An 18,598-nucleotide genomic window follows, 5' to 3' on the forward strand; every position below is an offset into this window, starting at 1 on the left:
TGTAGAATTTTGACATCCACAGAATAATTTCTCATATTATTCATAATCTATATATATATATATATGTAAGGAATTAAGTTTAAAAGTTAATACAATTTTATTGCCCAACTATCATTAAATTGTAAATTTAATTTTTTTCATATATATATGTTAAGCAAAAATTTCACATTTAGAATATAAAAAAATAAATGCAAAACACAATTTTTCCTATGCAAAATCTATAGCATAAGATTTTAATTAATTTAAGTTCGACCCATCCAAAATTATAAGAATAATCTCTTAATTACAATCCTTTTGTCTAAAGGACACACATTTTGATTCCAATTATGATGATATTAATTACTTAGGGCAAACTTGGGGAAATTTTGGGTGAATTTGGAATTGCAGCTGAACTCAGTAATTTTGATTAACTGAGCTGCCTACATACCTTCTTTATGAAGGATCAAGCCACTTGTAGTTCAGATAGTTATTTTGAAAAATGAGTGGAAGAATTCCGGTATATGACCATTTTTAGGGAATTCCTTGCCATTTCGAAATTTTTTTAAAAAAAAAAAAAAAAAAAGAAATTCTGAGGTGAGTGACCTTTTATGGAATTTTGAGATTTTGTGTCATATACCATTTTGTGGTATTTTGTGACTGCACTTAGCTTCAGCAACTAAGTTGCCTACGTATCATTATATAGGAATCAAGTCAAACGTAGTTCAAGAGCATTTTTGTGATGCTTTGAAAGTTAAGAGCTGGATGACCTCTTTTTGGGATACCATTTATTATGACTTTGAATTTTAGTGTACTTTTAATTTGGAGGTAAAATTACCATTTTTTGAGATTTTGTGAGGTTAATGACCTCTTTGAAATTTTGGAATGATATTTCATCATTTGAATTGATTTTGATGAGCTCATTTGGAATTTGGAAATTTCATACCATTTTATATGGTTTTAGAATTTTGTCATTTTTGTGACAATTTTTAAATCTCTTTATATATATATATATATTATTTTATCAATAATTTGATCTACATATAAAGAGATTATTTGACCAATGTTTTAATTGATTATTCCAAAATTTATAAGGAATAATTCTAAACTTTCATATCGGATAGTATCATTATTTTAAAATTCAAATTTTACTTTAAAATTTTGAGATAAAATATAATTATATTTATATTTTGAAATTATCAAATAATATAAATATCTTGAAATTCGAATTTAACTTTGATTTCAAATTTGATATTTTTTTATATATATTATTTGATTATTAATTATATATTTGAGTCCACTTAAAGACTTCGTAGAGATAAAGTGAGGGGAAGCTAGCACTGCCATATTTTGACAGAGCACGTACGATCGTTTTCTTTCTCATCGTAAGACCCACTCTCTTTTTAATTTTTATTTTTTTCTTTATATATAACAAGACGCATATATATACTGTCTTTCTGTCTTTATATATATATATATATTCGTATACGACAACTCTGCAAATTTTTTTCTGCTTTGATTTGAGTGTATATATATATATATGAATATATATACATAGCGAACAGATTTAAGAACCCAACACAAGAGTCCATATTCTATTTTTTCTCTTGACTGGGACCAAAATCACACCTCCATAATCATGAATTTACTAACCTTCACATCACTTTATATATCCTCACATATATATTTGATTTTTTTTTTATCATATATATGTATGTTGATAAATGGGAGTGTGTAGAAAGTCAAAGAAGAATTGATATTATATACAAATTTCTACACAGAATTTCGTGGTCCTTTTTACAAACATATATATATGTATACATATGCATATAAACATATATGTATCATAGATTTCAAATACTTAATATATATACCCACCCTTTGTTGTACTTGTTGCATTATATATGAATTGATTTTTCTTTTCTATTTTTTTATTTTCATTGCAAACATGATATTGATGGGTTTTATAAATTATGATTTTTTTTGGTTTTGAATCTTCCTGCGAAATCTTTAGGGACTTTTCAATTTGGTGCTTTCCCCTGAGGTATTAAATTTAGTCAACAATCTTGCTTTACTGCTTCTTAATCAAAATTAAGATTTTTGAAATAATTTTGATAGCATAATAGTCCAATAAAATTAAGAGCGAAATGAGTGCATTTTTATAGATTTGGAATGGAATGAGTGTATCCCATAGATTGTGGTGGAATGAGTGCATTCCTTAAATTTAAGGATGAGTGCATCCATTGATTTTTGGGCAGAATGAGTGCATTCCAAGGATTTGTGGTGGAATGAATGCATTCCTTAGATTTAAGGAGAATGGGTATATTCCATAGAATTGTAATGAAATGAGTGCATTCCATAGATTTTTGGATGAGTGCATCCATTAATTTTTTGAGGCGGAATGGGTGCATTCCATGGTAGATGAAGAGAAAGGAATGAGTGCATTCCATGATGGAGCAAGAGGAAGATAGGGAAGAAGAAGAAATTTAGGGAGAGATATTTACCTGTGAAACCAAAGAACCCATCCATGAATGATAAAGCATCGAAACCAGTAGTAGCGTATACCAATAATTCAGTGATGGAGAGTGGGAATTCATCCTTTGGGCAAGCCCAATTAAGGTCTCGGTAGGCCACAAATATGCGGAGTTGCCCATTTTTCTTTATCACAATGACAATGTTTGCGAGCCAAATGGGATACTTAACTTCCCGAATAAACCAGCAATTTCTTAACTTGACAATTTCCGCCTCAATTTTGGGAATTAGCTCTGGTCGAATTCTTCTTTGAGATTGTTTTACAGGGGTAGCGTCTTTCGATAATGCCCACCTGTGTACATATACATTTGGATCCAACCCTAGCATATCTTGATACCCCCAAGAAAATACATCCTTGTATTCATGAAGGACTTGTTTGTATTGTGGTAATTCTTCTTCGGTTAATAGAGTACTGACAAATACAGGCTTTAGATCATCTTCGATTCCAAGGTTGATCTATATTAAATCATCCACTGTTGCTTGTCCTCTGTCTTCGAGTTCTTGGGGTGCCGGTTGAACAATGTCTATAAAATCTTCTGAAGGGTTTGAGCTTGAGCTTTCATATTCTACGGCCAGACTTTCTTCAAAATAGAGGTAATTGACTTGATCAATATTTTCTTCATCTTCTTGTGTTTCATGCCCCTGAAAAATAGTAATTCTCAAGGGTTTCTTTTGTTTTGCACCCATTGCTTTTGTTTGTTAGTTGCCTTTGGCTGTGGAGCGCTTCGGAAAACAAGCCTCTCGAATGCTGACACTCGTGGGGTGGATGTGCTTGCTTCAAGTCTGTCAAACACTGACACCCGCGGGATGGGTGTGTGTACATCATCATTGCGAAACATTTTTTGTTCCTCTTTTGTTAATCATTTGGTTCAAAAGAAGCTTTTAAACAATCACTATTTTGATGGATTGTGATTCCTTTTTTCTTCTTACCATGGAACTTTGTCTTATCCACTTTGAAGGATTTCGGAGTTACAGAAGTTGAAGATTTTTTATTAAGAGTAACAACCCTTTTATTTTTCTTGATATCCTCACCAAAGGTAATTGAAATTTGCATTTTATCCTTGGGTAGTGATTGATCAATTTTCCTTAGTGGTAAAGTAAAGCTTGTCATAAGGGTTGTCATCGAATCTTCAATCGGTGTCAAAGCTTTTTGCCCCACTCCTCGTTGACTTTTAGGAATGTATTTGAAGGTTCTTTTTTGACTAGATACCTTCAAATCCTCCTCTTTTGGTTGACAAGGTTTCACAAGGGGTAGTTGCTTAACTTGAAGGGATTTTTGTGAAGTTGAGCTTTCAGGACATTTGGCCTCCTCAAATTTCCCTTTCAAAACCATGTCATTAGCTGACTTGTAAAATTTTGCATCATCGTAATTCACCTATTCCCCGTAAAAGGGATTTGGGTCTGCGTTAACACTTCTGACTTATCCTTCCTTGCAAAACTTAAAGCATTGGTGAAGTGTTGAAGGAATGACCCCATATTCATGAACCCAAGGTCGCCCTAACAACATATTGTAGGATGTATCTGAATCAATGACATGAAATAAAGCTTCAGAATTTAGTTTGCCTATTTCCACTTTTAATGTAATACTTCCCCTTACTTTTTCTCCGACTTGATTAAAACTTTGAATTGTCAATGATGACGGAGACAATTGGTATGGATGTAAACCAACGTCTCTCAAGGTTTTTAAGGGAAGTACATTCACAGCTGATCCACAATCCAACATAATGCGGCTCCTGGAACCTTGGCAACCATACCTGTCACCTAAAAGGGCCTATTATGCAAGGCGGCTCCCAACTGATGATCCTTATCATCAAAGGTAATACATGCCATACAAGAGGTATGTGTCTCGAGTGATGTAGGTTTTATTGGCTCTATCTTCTCCGTATAAAATTTAGGACTTGTCAATGCAACAACAAGCGCATTTCTATGCTCAGGAGACATTTGCAATGCATCGTAAACACTCAAGAGAGCAGGGATGTGCTTTAAATGAGCCAATATGTCATATTTTGCTCGCGTCATTTCGTTTTCACCAATGCTTTTGTCTCTACGACCGTCATTAACTAATTCTTTATTGGTCGAAGATGAAGGCTTTTGAAGGTCTTGTTTAGCTTTTTCAAGCTCTTTCGCTTCTTTTTCCTTCTTTGCGACAATTTTATGCCGCATATCTTGCAAGGTAATTTCATCTACCTCCTTTTCATTTTCTGACGAGGTAGATTCATGACCTTCTTCTGCCAGTAAAGTCATGCAGCAATCTGACACACTAACGTCACCAACAACTGCCTTTTTCCGTAACTCTTCTGGTAAAAACTCCTCCAGAGTTACTAGATTTTGTTTTGGCTGTTCAAGCTCATTTCCTTTTAAAACAACTTTTTGCTTTCCAGTCCTTCTCTTATTCTTGTGATTCTTTGTCTGTGGTCTACTCCAAAATTTGACTCCGGAATTTCCAGATGATTTCCGAGATGGACTTTTAATTTTTGTGGACTTTTTCTGAGTACACGTTTGCCATGTATTTTCTGAATCCTCTTCACTGTCATACCAATCATCCCAAATTTCTAGATTGGGCTCTGTCATGAGCTCCTACAAAGTAGGAGTATTTGAATTTTCTGGCTATGGCATGTCTGAGTGAGCTTGAACTATTGTAACTTCCTTATCAACTTCAAATGCCACAGAAATTACGTCTTTTTGTGTAGGATCGTTTGGTAATTGGTCATTTTTCGTTAAGGAAGTCGTATTTGTCGCCGTTTTTCCAAGAGAAGAGTCAATTTCGATTTCCTTTCTCTTGATCATGCCTTCGATAATATTTTTGAGGATGTAGCAATCCGTTAGTGGATGGCTTACAATTCGATGATACCGACCATAATTTGGGTCATCTGTCATATTTACTTCATTGGGTCGTTTAGGCTCAGGCAGTCTTATTGCCTTAGCTTTTAACAGCTCGTCAAAAATTTGGTCAACATCATCATCATCAAATGAGTATTTGACCTCCTTCCTCTCTTTGAGAGTCAATTTCTTTTGTGGCTCTCGTGCCTTCCCTTTGTCCTTGTTATTGCCAGTATTGACAAAAGTGGCCATTGATTCACCCTTCTTCAATGGCTTCTTATAGTCGAATCTTGGGCAGGGTTTGCCTCCCTTCTGCCGAGCAATTTGTATTTCGACATTGCATGCCTTTGAGACAAGCTCGTTGAAAGTTTTGGGCTTTACTGTGCCCACGAAGGTAGCCACCTCAAGGTTGAAGTTTCTAGCACACATCGAAACCGCGGCTTGTTCTGATAACCTTTCTGGACATTGAAGATTAAGATTTCTCCATCTTGTTATGAATTCACTGGCTCGTTGCTTCGTTTCCACCAGATCATGGATGCTTAATGTCTTTTTTGAACTCACAAACTGTGCTAGAAATGCTTTTTGCATGTTGTCCCAAGTATTTATGGATCCTGGGAGCAGTTGAGTGTACTAGGTAAACGCTACCTCTTTTAGCGACTGCACAAATTGTCTAATCAACAATGCGTCTAATTGGCCAGATTCACCACATGCAGAATAAAAATATGCCAAATGCTCGTGAGGAGAACCGTTGATTCCATCAAACTTTTTCCTGACATAGTTTGGTGGAAACGGGATTTGGTCATAGTAAGCCAGGTATGGCTTATGATATTCTAGAATAGGCATGCTTGTCGCAGCTTGGTATTCTCGAATACTCTCCATGATAAAATCCTTTAAGTCTTGTTGTGGTTGAACACCAGCTAGTTATGGTTGCACACCAGACAGTGACGGTTGTGTATTGCTTACAGGCGGTGCTGAAGATGAGGAATTTTGCCCGATATTACTCTCTTTTTGTCTCATGTTAACTTGCTGAGCTAATTGTGTTGAGAGTCGGGCTACTTCTTCATCCCTCTCGGCCAGTAGTCTTTGAAGTTCCAGGACCTTCTCTTGACTACTGATTGCCCCAGTTACTAAAATTGGCATATTTTTGTCATTGTCAATTGTTAGTACTTCAAATTGAGTAATGAGATCATCCAAGACCTCCTTACTTTGTTTGGCACAAAGAGTGTCTTTTAGAGAATGTTCAGATATGTCGCTCCCCTCTTCCTGAGCAAGGGGGTTCAGAGATTCCTGAACGGGAGTTGAACGCATGGCACGGGCTCTCGATCAAGTTACGAGTCCTGTATAGTGTAATGCCCTGGATTCCCTAATATGGTTTATGGCTGGTTTAGTAGGCTGGGAGGGCCATAACTGCTTAATTATGCCATTAAATGAATTTATGCATGTTCATGAGAATTATATTATAATATGATGTTAAATGCATGCATGTGGGTCCACATTTGTTTACAGGGGTGTTTTGGTAATTTGGCCCGTTGAGGGCATAATTATATACTTGTTTGCATGTCAATGATATATTGTGAGGCCACATTATAATGTGGATTGGTTTGAGTATTTCGGCATGAGACGATCTTTAATTATAATTTATCGGTTTGGTCATAACAGGCTTAAGCTCGGGGCTCGGGGTGAGTCTCGGGGTGTTTTTAATGATTAGAGCGTTACCGGGAATTATAGGGTAACGGGATATGAATTATTGGTGTTTGAGAATATTGAGATTAGCGGGAATTGGGAAGCATTAATTATGATTAACGGGATAAGTAGAAAGTACCAATTTTGCCCTTGGGGAAGACTTTAGAAACTTTTAATGACTTAGGGGCATTTTAGTCATTTGGGTTTGGATTTATATGACTTTAGGTGGCTGTAGAAAAAAAACAGAGCAAAACAGGGTTTTACTTCTCCTTCCCGTGCATCACTTCCTTCCATTTCTCCTTTGGAGTTTTTGAGCTCAAAGTGAGGTTTCAAGCTAGGAAATTAAGGGGTTGGGTTTGTATACTTGGTTCAGCCATTGAAGGAGGTTTAAACTCGGATTTGAGGTGAGTTCAGCCACAAGTTTCTGGTTTTTACTCTGTTTTAGTTTAAGATTTCAGTTTGTGATTTCTTGGTGGTTAGTTGGAATTAATGGCAGTTGGGTTGATGTTTGACTTGGGCTTTGATGAGGGTTTGATATAGATGTTGTTTAGGGGTTAAATTGAATGTTTGGAAGAGGTTTGGAATTGGTTTGAAGCTTGGGTTCCAAGAGAAAACGCAAGGGAAATTCAGCTGGTGTTTGCTGTTTTGCGAAATGAGCCGCGGCCTGGCTATGGTGTGCCGCGGCCTAAGTTGGCTTCTGGAGTAAAATTGCCTCTGTCAGGAAGGTGAGCCGCGGCCCATTTGGGCAATTTTGGCCAGAATTGTGTTTTTAGCTTGGGGATTCAAGCCTTAGGCCTCGGGGTCGATCCTACTACCCGGTTTTGTATGATTCGATGTCTCGGAGGCTAGGTTTTAGTTTGGGAATCCTTTGTTACCATTTTCATTGATGAATCCTATATTTTGGTTATGACCAGGTGACCGTCAAGGAATTAAAAGATTGATCGTTCTCAGGGGTCGTTCTTATAATAATTTTCACTCGAGCTAGAGGTAAGAAAACAGTGTATGAATACAGTTGCACCCTGTATATGTATATGACATGCATGGTTTGTTACTGAAGCATGTTGGTTGATATATGTGGACATGGATTGGATATTAAATGCTAGTAAATGTTGATTACTTGTTTACAGCACTGACTAGTCAGGGACACTGACCCAAGAGTCAGAAATGGCAGAGCGTTATGAACGCCGAGCCAAATGAAGATTAGATCTAATCGATATCAGCATTGAATGGCTCTATGGCATTAATGCTGGACCGACACTAAGGTCGATGAACTTATAAGCGCTTGACTAGCCTAAGACTAGTACTAAGAGCCAGGGCATAGGGCCCCGGTGACTGTTTGTCACATGGCTAGGGAACGATGTTCCAAGGTTATGACTCTATGGTCATGAGGAAGGTAATGTTGGTGACCATTCACCATACACCTATCCTGATCAAACTGGTGAAAGGATAACTTATCAGTTAAGTCCTGGTGACCCTATCATCACATGGCTAAAGGGAGTTGTACCCACTTTTGTGACTTTTGCTACTGTCACCTATCTGTTTTGGACTGTTAGTCCTGGATGATTATTATGATCATTATTGATATCATATCATGCTTTATTGTGTTTTCTTGCTGGGCCTTGGCTCATGGGTGCTATGTGGTGCAGGTAAAGGGAAAGAGAAGCTCACCCAACCCTGAGTGGAGAGCGTAGGTGGTGTTGTGTACATATTTGGCCGCTTGACCACCACGGTCAGGGAGTTCTCAGAGGAACTAGGGGTTTACCCTATTTTTGCCGCTTAGGTCGGCGTGGATTGTAAATTTGAAGCAATAGTGACCATTTTGTACTGTAAACAACTTGTTAACGTTTTGAATGGCTCATGAGCAGTTTATATACTTAATGAAATGTAACCTTTCCTTTTTACTGGTTTTCCACCTTAACCTGATAATAACACTTAGATCACGTTTTTAACCAAAGGACTCGAGTAGCGGGTCAAATTTCCGGTTCACTGTTCACCGTAACTGTTATGGGGTAACCAAGGCGTTACATATAGGGTGTAGGCTCGATATTTAAAGTGACTCTTGTTTTTCGATATCCGTGAAGGAACATCCAGTCACCATGTTGTTTTAGGAACGGATTAGGGTTTGCTTTAGGAGACCTTACATTGTCACTTCTAGCCTTCTTTGAGAGGGTAGGAGACACTGTACACCCTTCATCTAGTCTTAGACGTAATAATGGGTGTTCACTGTCTTCAACGGATACCCTCCGTTGGCCTTGGTGTTTGGCATGTATCACGATCGCAGGCTTGATCAGCCCATCCCTTACCAATTCCCGTGTTTCAAGAGGATTTGGCGAGGGTGATATTGTGGTTGCCTTCTTGTCTCTTGTTCCTTTCCCGCCTCTTATTGCCTTCCTGCCTCTTAGCATTCGAAAAACCGGCTTTGCTTCAGTTTCCTTTGCAGCAATAACCATCACTGAAGCGACAGTGGGCAAGAAAATTGGGATGGAACTAATCATGATACACTCCTGGCCCCATTCCTTCTGTGTGGTTATGGAACAACCTTTGGTTGTTGGCTTCTCTTCCGCCTTACCAACCTTTTAAATGGATCTCTTCATTGACCGGCTTTGCCTCTTTTTGAAGCCTTTCGCAGATTTGCCTCTCAAGGCTTGCTAAGTCTTAGAGACATCCTTCACAACTTTTCCTTTTCCAGCCTTTCTAGCTGTTGTAGCTTTCTTCACATCCTCTACAGGTTTGGGTACGCTATATGAAATGGGTACCTGATCAATAGAGAATGCCGCTAGGAAGCGATTCTTTTTATCTCCTTGGTTAGAAGAGGTCGTTGGTAACTTGTGGAAGTAAACTGTCACTTGTGGTGCCATTTTTCCTGTAAACGGTGAACACAATTAGCACCAATAAAATTTTAAAGTTCAAGAATAGTCATCATAGTTGGAGATGAAAGGGAGAATGGGTCCCACCGGGCGTGCCAAAAATCATGTTAAGCAAAAATTTCACCTTTAGAATATAATAAAATAAATGCAAAACACAAATTTTCCTATGCTAAATTTATAGCATAAGATTTTAATTAATTTAAGTTCGACCCATCCAAGATTATAAGAATAATATCTTAATTACAATCATTTTTTCTAAAGGACACACCTTTTGATTCCAATTATGATGATATTAATTACTTGGGGCAAACTTGGGGAAAATTTGGGTGAATTTGGAATTGCAGCTGAACTTAGTAATTTTGGTTAACTGAGCTTCCTACATACCTTCTTTATGAAGGATCAAGCCACTTGTAGTTCGAATAGTTATTTTGAAAAATGAGTGGAAGAATTCCGGTATATGACCATTTTCAGGAATTCCTTGCCATTTCGAAAATTTAAAAAAAAAAAAAAAAGAAATTCTGAGGTGAGTGACCTTTTATGGAATTTTGAGATTTTGTGTCTTATACCATTTTGTGGTATTTTATGACTGCACTTAGCTTCAGCAACTAAGTTGCCTACGTATCATTATATAGGAATCAAGTCAAACGTAGTTCAAAAGCATCTTTGTGATGCTTTGAAAGTTAAGAGGTGAATGACCTCTTTTTGGGATATAATTTATTATGGCTTTGAATTTTAGTGCACTTTTAATTTTGAGGTAAAATTACTATTTTTTGAGATTTTGTGAGGTTAATGACCTCTTTGAAATTTTGGAATGATATTTCATCATTTGAATTGATTTTGATGAGCTCATTTGGAATTTGGAAATTTCATACCATTTTATATGGTTTTAGAATTTTGTCATTTTTGTGACAATTTTTAAATCTCTTTATTTATTTATACATATATATTTTTATCAATAATTTGATTTATATATAAAAAGATTATTTGATAAATGTTTTAATTGATTATTCCAAAATTTATAAGGAATAATTCTAAACTTTCATATCATATAGTATCATTATTTTAAAATTCAAATTTTATTTTAAAATTCAAATTTTACTCTAAAATTTTGAGATAAAATCTGATTATATTTATATTTTGAAATTATCAAATAATATAAATATCTTGAAATTCGAATTTAACTTTGATTTCGAATTTGAGATATTTTTTTATATATTATTTGATTATTAATTATATATTTGAGTCCACTTAAAGACTTCGTAGAGATAAAGTGAGGGGAAACTAGCACTATCATTTTTTGACAGAGCACGTACGATTGTTTTCTTTCTCATCGTAAGACCCACTCTCTTTTTAATTTTTATTTTTTTCTTTATATATAACAAGACACATATATATTGTCTTTCTGCCTTGATATATATATGTATATATATTCGTATACGACAACTCTGCAAAAAAAATGCTGTTTTGATTGAGTGTATATATATATATGTATAGCGAACTGATTTAGGAACCCAACACAGCTGTCCATATTATATTTTTTCTCTTGACTGAGACCAAAATCACACCTCCATAATCATGACTTTACGAACATTCACGTCACTTTATATATCCTCACATATATATTTGATTTTTATATGTATATTGATAAATGAGTGTGTGTAGAAAGTCAGAAGAATTGATATTATATACAAATTTTTACACAGAATTTTGTGGTCATTTTTACAAATATATATATATATATATACATATGCATATAAACATATATGTATCATAGATTTCAAATATTTAATATATATATGTTGTACTTGTCGCATTATATATGAATTGATTTTTTTTATTATTATTTTCATTGCAAACATGATATTGATGGGTTTTATATATTATGATTTTTTTTTTTGAATCTTCTGAGAAATCTTTAGAGACTTTTCAATTTGGTGCATTCCCATAAGATATTAAATTTAGTCACCAATCTTGCTTTACTGCTTCTTAATCAAAATTAAGATTTGCATTTTATAGATTTTGAATGGAATGAGTGTATCCCATAGATTTGTGGTGGAATGAGTACATTCCAAGGATTTGTAGATGAGTGCATCCATTGATTTTTGGGCGGATTAGATTTAAAGATGAGTGCATCTATTCATTTTTGGGCGGATTAGATTTAAAGATGAGTGCATCTATTCATTTTTGGGCAGAATGAGTGCATTCCAAGGATTTGTGGTGAAATAAGTGCATTTCTTAGATTTAAGGAGAATGGGTATATTCCATAAAATTGTAATGAAATGAGTGTATTCTATAGATTTGCATTTATTAATTTTTTGAGGCAGAATGAGTGCATTCCATGGTTGATGAACAGAAAGGAATGAATGCATTCCATGATGGAGCAAGAGGAATCCAGGGAAGAAGAAGAAATTTAGGGATAGATATTTACCTGTGAAACCTTGAGCAGAAATATTGTGATTTGATTTTTTTTTTCTATTTCTTTCCTGATGCAAAATGTCAATTTTTTTTTTCTTCTTCTCTCCTTTTCTCCTTTCTCCTCCTCTGTCTAATTTTGTTCCCCTATTTTGTAGACATAATTTTACGTTAAAGTGAAAAGAAAGTAGAGAAAGTAGAGAAAGTAAAGAGTGGTCAGAATAAGAAGTGAGAAGATAGAAAGAATAGTGGAGATATTTTTTCCACTTTTTTCTCCTTTACTCCAAACCGATTCTTTTTCTTTTATTATTATTTTTTTATTCACTAATAATAATAATAATAAATTAAAAAAAAAACTGTTCAACAATGTAATTTAAAATTTTCATAATAATCGCACACGAAGTGTGACTTGTTTCCTAGTTTTATATATCTCTTCTATATAAAAAGTGCATAAATAATGGAATATTCTAAATATTTAACAATATATATTTTTAAAACTAACTAAAAATAGATACATATTAATTATATTAATATAATTCAAATTCATATGAATTCAAATATTATAATATATTATTATTATTATAACAATATTTAATACAAAACTAAATATTTAATACTTATATTAATATAAATTTAAATATTATAAAATATCATCATAATAATATATATAATACATGATCTAAATTTTTATTAAAAAAAATTATCATTTATATTTAAAAAGGTTATAATATTATATATATTTTAAAATAAATTATAAACAATGTTTTAGTTTAATTTTTTATATATAATATTATTTATTTATTTAAAATTTATATCACACTAATATAAATTTAATGATTGTATCTAGTATATTAGAAAAATATGAAGAATAAAAAACAAGACACATACGTTTTTGATACAAACTTCATAATGCCATGTTTTATTTTGTTTTAAAAAAATATTAATAATTTAGTTTCAATTTTTGTTCATATTTTTTACTCTTAAAATCATATAATATTAATATCATGTAATATACATCATGCACATTTTTGTTATGTTTTTATCTTACAATTCATATATTAATTATTAACAAATTTATACTTTTGTCATATATATATATCAATCCAAAACATCAACAACTGAGCCAATTGGGTTCAATAAAGTGGAACAAAAAGAGTTAAAGCTATGTCATATGTTATTAAAGGTCTCCTGTTAAACACACTACACCCAGTACCCAACCTATATATACAGACACTTCTTTCTCATCAAAATTCAAATAAATGTTTGAAAAAGAAAAAAAATCAAAAGTTAATAAAGTTTTTCACAAAAAAAATAAATTAACATGTTTCAATATGTATATTTATCCTTTAAATATATATATATATATATTAATATGTGACAAAGCTATTAACTTTTATATATATGTATATAGTATATATAAGAATGGCATCACTTCACTTCTTTCTCTATTCTTCCGTGCATAGAATCTTTCCCTCTCCTTTGTTTTTTTGTTTCTTATTTCACTCTTCTAAAGAATGTCTAGACGAACGGTAGAGATCATAAGGCTCCCAAAGATGATCAACGGCGCAGGGCTTCCTAGAATCTAACCTCAACCAAGGCTTACCTTTCCCGCTCCAATGGAGCAAGCTAATCGGACCCGGGTGGAGGGTCCGACATCTCCCTTCAAAATTATCACCCCCTAAACCATGCTGATTCCATCTATGATCAACGGCCGTGATGTTCCCAGCAAACACAAGCAAAAACGGAGGCAACGAACCCAAATGGTATATCCTCTTCCTGCTCTTCTGCAACGCCATCCACTCCTCCACTCGCCTCGTGTACCCTCCTCTCCTCCACGCTCCGACGTCCACCACCATCACCCCCGTGTTGAAATAACACGGGTTTCTCCCCTCGAACGTCTTCGACAAATCCGGGTCGGACCAAAACCCGTCAGTAAAATACTGTGTGAAGTTTGCATGGCAGTACTCCGGTGCCGCCACCACCTTCCCACCCATATCCACGTTCCACAGCTTCGCCACGTCATCCACCACGATGAGATCCGAATCCAGATATATGACCCGGCTCACGTGGGTCGGTAAGATCTCCGCGAGGTGGATCCGGGCATAGTTTAGCGGCTGATCCAACGCTTGTCGGATCGACTTGGATATCTTGCTCCGAACCCGGCTAGCGTCGAAGCGGTATATGGAGAAGTTGAGATAAGGGAAGGTGTCATTGATACTGGATTGGAGAAGCTCTGGCGCGTGGCTTTGATCCTCCTCTGCACGCGCCGTGATGAGATGGAAGAAGAGATTTTCGGGACACGTGGAGTGCTGGAGCATTGACAGCACAGCAGCCATAGTGCCACGTAGATAATTAGCATCCAACGTCATCACCACGTGGATAAAGTTATGCTCTTCACCGTTGGTGGATGGCGCCGTAGAAGAAAGATTAATATGGCAATAAAGCTCGCTGTTGCGAAAAGCTGGTGCCTCGTGGAAGAGTGGGAGATCGAGGGTGGGGCGGCGGAGGACGGCGAGGCGGATGGCTATTGTGGCAGAGGTGGTTGTGGCGATAGGGTGGAGGAGGAGGAGGGACAGGAGGCCGATGAGTACTGGAACAGTGATCAGCCTGCTGATCATCCAGAAGGCCATCCTGTTCGGAAAGGGTTAATAATTTGGATTAATACTTGTTAATTTGATATTAACGCCATTATTATTGATCTAAGAAGAGGTTATGATCATGACGATATTTTTGAATTTTGGATTAAGAGAAATAGTTTTGTTAGATGAGATCATTGGAAGAGAGAATAGGGAGGGAGTATAGCAGCCAAAGAGAAAATTAATTAATAAATTAATAATTTTAATTAAATTATTGTGAGGAAGAGAAAAAAGCTCGGACTGTCTTAGACTTTGAGAACACCAATTTAGAAATTATAGATTTTCTCCTAATAAATTGGAGGTAGTTGATTTAATTATAATTCAAAAATATTTGGTCGGGGCTTCTCTGATCCATTATATTGTTACCTTAGAATCTATTTACAGATTAGTTAATGATAGTTTTATCGTAATTAACGTTCACTATATTTTTGTTCACCAAAATTAAGCTATTAGAGCTAGCTGAAATTTTAATTATTAATTAATTTCTCATTAAATTAAGTCTTATCTGATAACTTTATACACAAGCTTACTAAATTTTTTAAAAGTTTGATTATACTTTTTACAGTAGGCATATAAATATATATAGATGATTATGAAATTGAATACTTTTGTATTTTAAAAACTTATATATATTTATATATATATATGCATGAGTAATCATTATAATTATAAGAAAAAGATTCTACATCGATGAATTTTATCGTTGCTATACATTAAGAAGTTGTCATTGTAGGTATACAGCGACGCCGTTTTGGCGTCGCTGTACGTTTGTATGTGTAACAAATTACAGTGACAACAAAACGTAGTCGTCGCAGTAGTTTTTTACTACAACAACGACATGCTGGTCATAGTAGGGAATCTTTTTCGGTTGAACTGGGATATTGCGACGACATGACGTTGCTGTAGGTGGTTGCAAAATTTGAAAATTTGAATTTCAAAAACTCCTACAGCAACGACATGTGGTCGTTGTAGGCCCGTCGACCACCCCATCTACAGCAACGATATGTCACCGCTGGTGAGTGTGTGGGTTTATATACCTACAGCAACGACATGTCGTCGCCGTAGTGTCACGAAAATCTCAGATTTTTTTCGTGTTCAGCGAGCACCCTATGGTGACGACGTCGTCACTGTAGGTATATTATTTTTTTAAAAAAATAATTAATTATATTGATTAAAATTTATTTAACAAAATATTAAATATTAATTGAATAAATAAAACTAATTTATTTAATTAAATAATAAATTCAATTTAACAATATCCATAGTCTCCAAAATGCAAAAAACAAAGCATAAATTGTATTGTGTAAAAAAAGCAACACAAATATTAATAAGTTCAAAATAATAATATAATAAAGTCATCAAAATTAATTCCAAAATCATTATCGTCAGACTGTTGTGGTGGCTGTGGTAGTGGCTGTGGTGGTTGCTGTTGTGGTGGCTGTGGTGGTTGTGGCTGCTGTGTTTGTTGTGGTTGAAAGTTTGCCATCATGAACTGTATTATATTCATGTCCAAGTTGACATGCTGAAATTGTGGAGTTTGGATGTTCGGATTTGTTATCTGCAAAAATTGTTGCATTTGCTGGAAGTTGTTGTTTTGGGTCATAATGGCTGGACTGAAGTGTTGAATCATGGACTGGAAACTCTTAGGTGGTACCGTTGGAGGGCCGACTGTGGTGGAGGGAAATGGTGATGCCTCTGATTGTGAAGAGGGTCTAGTGGCGCCTGAGGCAAGGTACTAGTGCCCTTCAACTTGCGTCCAATACCTCGGTTGTGGCCACGATGTTGACCAAGTACATTTGAGACGACTTGTGTCTCATTGATAGTGACACTTCCTACTGAAGATTCAGATTCAGATTGCGATTGCGATTGTGTCTGGACTTCTTGCTGCAAGGCATCCTGCAGTTTAGAACAAGACAATTAATACATAATATAATTAAATAATATACATATATACAAAACTTAGAAAGTTACTTACATATACATCTTTAGCATTTGTGTTCACCCATCCACGTGTCGGATGATTGTACATGTCATGGAACGTATCGATAATGCTGGACAGTTCCTCAGTTTGAAGATTCATCTTTAGAAAACAAAATTTAACAAAATCTCAGTTAAATATTGAAATTATTATTAAGATAACTTAAAATATTTCAAATTGTCTATATATTTTTGTTTACCTTCTTAAATCGAGCAGAAACATAAGAAATCGATCCATGGAGACTTAGATACTTCTGTTTTTCTCTGATGGCAGCAATTGCCTTTGCGCGGCAATGAACTGTGGAGTGGTGAAAAGGTCAACCAACTTCTGCCAACTCTCGTTGTCCATGTCCTCCAGTAGATTCTTTCTGGCTGTCTCGATATCATCATACCCTCCATGTTCATCGAAATGTCTTTTCTTGCGACCTTTTCTATCTTTGTAGCGATCCTGAAACTCCCGCTCAATCCCAGACTCTATCAGTCGCCACTCAGGGAGAGCTTGGGGAAGAATGAAAAATTCCTTTAAAAAAATGGTTAGATTTTTGGGTTTATACCTTTTTGGACCTTGTGTTTTGTCTCATTACCTGTTAGGACCTTGTGTTTTGAAAAATTCTTTTTTGGACCCTGTGTTTTGTAAAATGGTTCAAATAGATCCTTAAACCCAAATTCGATGAAGACATAATTCAATATAACAACACAGTTGTTAAGCAAAATGATTTTGTTTTTGTTTTAAATTGTTAGTTTGGTGAATTATATGTAATTTTAGCTCATAAAACTTTTACTAAAATTGAGTTTAGAGTTCTATTTGAACCATTTTACAAAACACAGGGTCCAAAAAGTCATTTGTCAAAATACAAGGTCCAAACAGGTAATTTGAAAAAACACAGGGTCCAAAAAGGTATAAACCCTAGATTTTTGAAATTATAAAAAAAATATTACATAAGAATAAGTTGATAAATTTACCTCAAGCTTTTGCATCAATCCTATCTTGTGCTCATCCAGAACACTCTGCCACGAGTCATAATATAACGAGACATGGTGACCAATAAGATTACTAATTAGTCTTGTGAACAATGTCCCAAAATCACCAACTGCTTTATAGGTTCCCTCATTCAGATCAAATTGTAGAGCCAATGGACTTTTATTGTTGTTGACAAGCTGCTGCAAATTTTTGGATCAAGAACGACCTCTTCTTTTTGTTGCAGCCGCTGCATATGTTAATTAAACAATAAAATTTAATTTAATAAAATAATAAAAATTGATCATTTATTGATAAAAGATAGACTAATTATAGTATATTACCTGTCTCATAGGAAGTAGGAACTCGCATGGGATCTGGAGGAGATCACCCGCTCCATCACCGTCATGAGAATGAGCAACAGTAACAGACATATCTTCGCAGTTTAAATAATTATTAACTTTAAATAAGTTATAGCTGGAGGTTAATTACATAACTTAAATTATTTCGGTAGTGCATTTGAAACTATTGAAAAACAAACATTGTTGAGAAAAGTCATATATTGATTGAAAAGTCTTGAAATTAAAACATACAAATATGAATATGCAAAAGAAAATATTATTCCTCATCAATGTCGATTCCTACATCATCATCTGTACTTTCTAAATCATCTTTGACTAATTTTTTCATCATCATCGTCATTGATGAAATCATCATCCACATATGGAACAGATCGA

General features: G+C 34.9%; 1 protein-coding gene across 1 annotated transcript; it reads right to left on the bottom strand.

Moving 5' to 3' along the window:
- Nucleotides 1-13,667: 13,667 nt before the first annotated feature.
- On the bottom strand, nt 13,668-15,066 carry LOC133816662 (probable galacturonosyltransferase-like 4). Its single transcript, XM_062249033.1, has one exon. It carries the CDS (start codon nt 14,918-14,920, stop codon nt 13,790-13,792), a length of 1,131 nt encoding a protein of 376 aa, XP_062105017.1. The 5' UTR covers nt 14,921-15,066; the 3' UTR covers nt 13,668-13,789.
- Between the last annotated feature and the right edge of the window lie 3,532 nt (nt 15,067-18,598).

This window comes from Humulus lupulus, chromosome 2, assembly GCF_963169125.1.
Source record: "Humulus lupulus chromosome 2, drHumLupu1.1, whole genome shotgun sequence".
Classification (NCBI taxonomy): domain Eukaryota; kingdom Viridiplantae; phylum Streptophyta; class Magnoliopsida; order Rosales; family Cannabaceae; genus Humulus; species Humulus lupulus.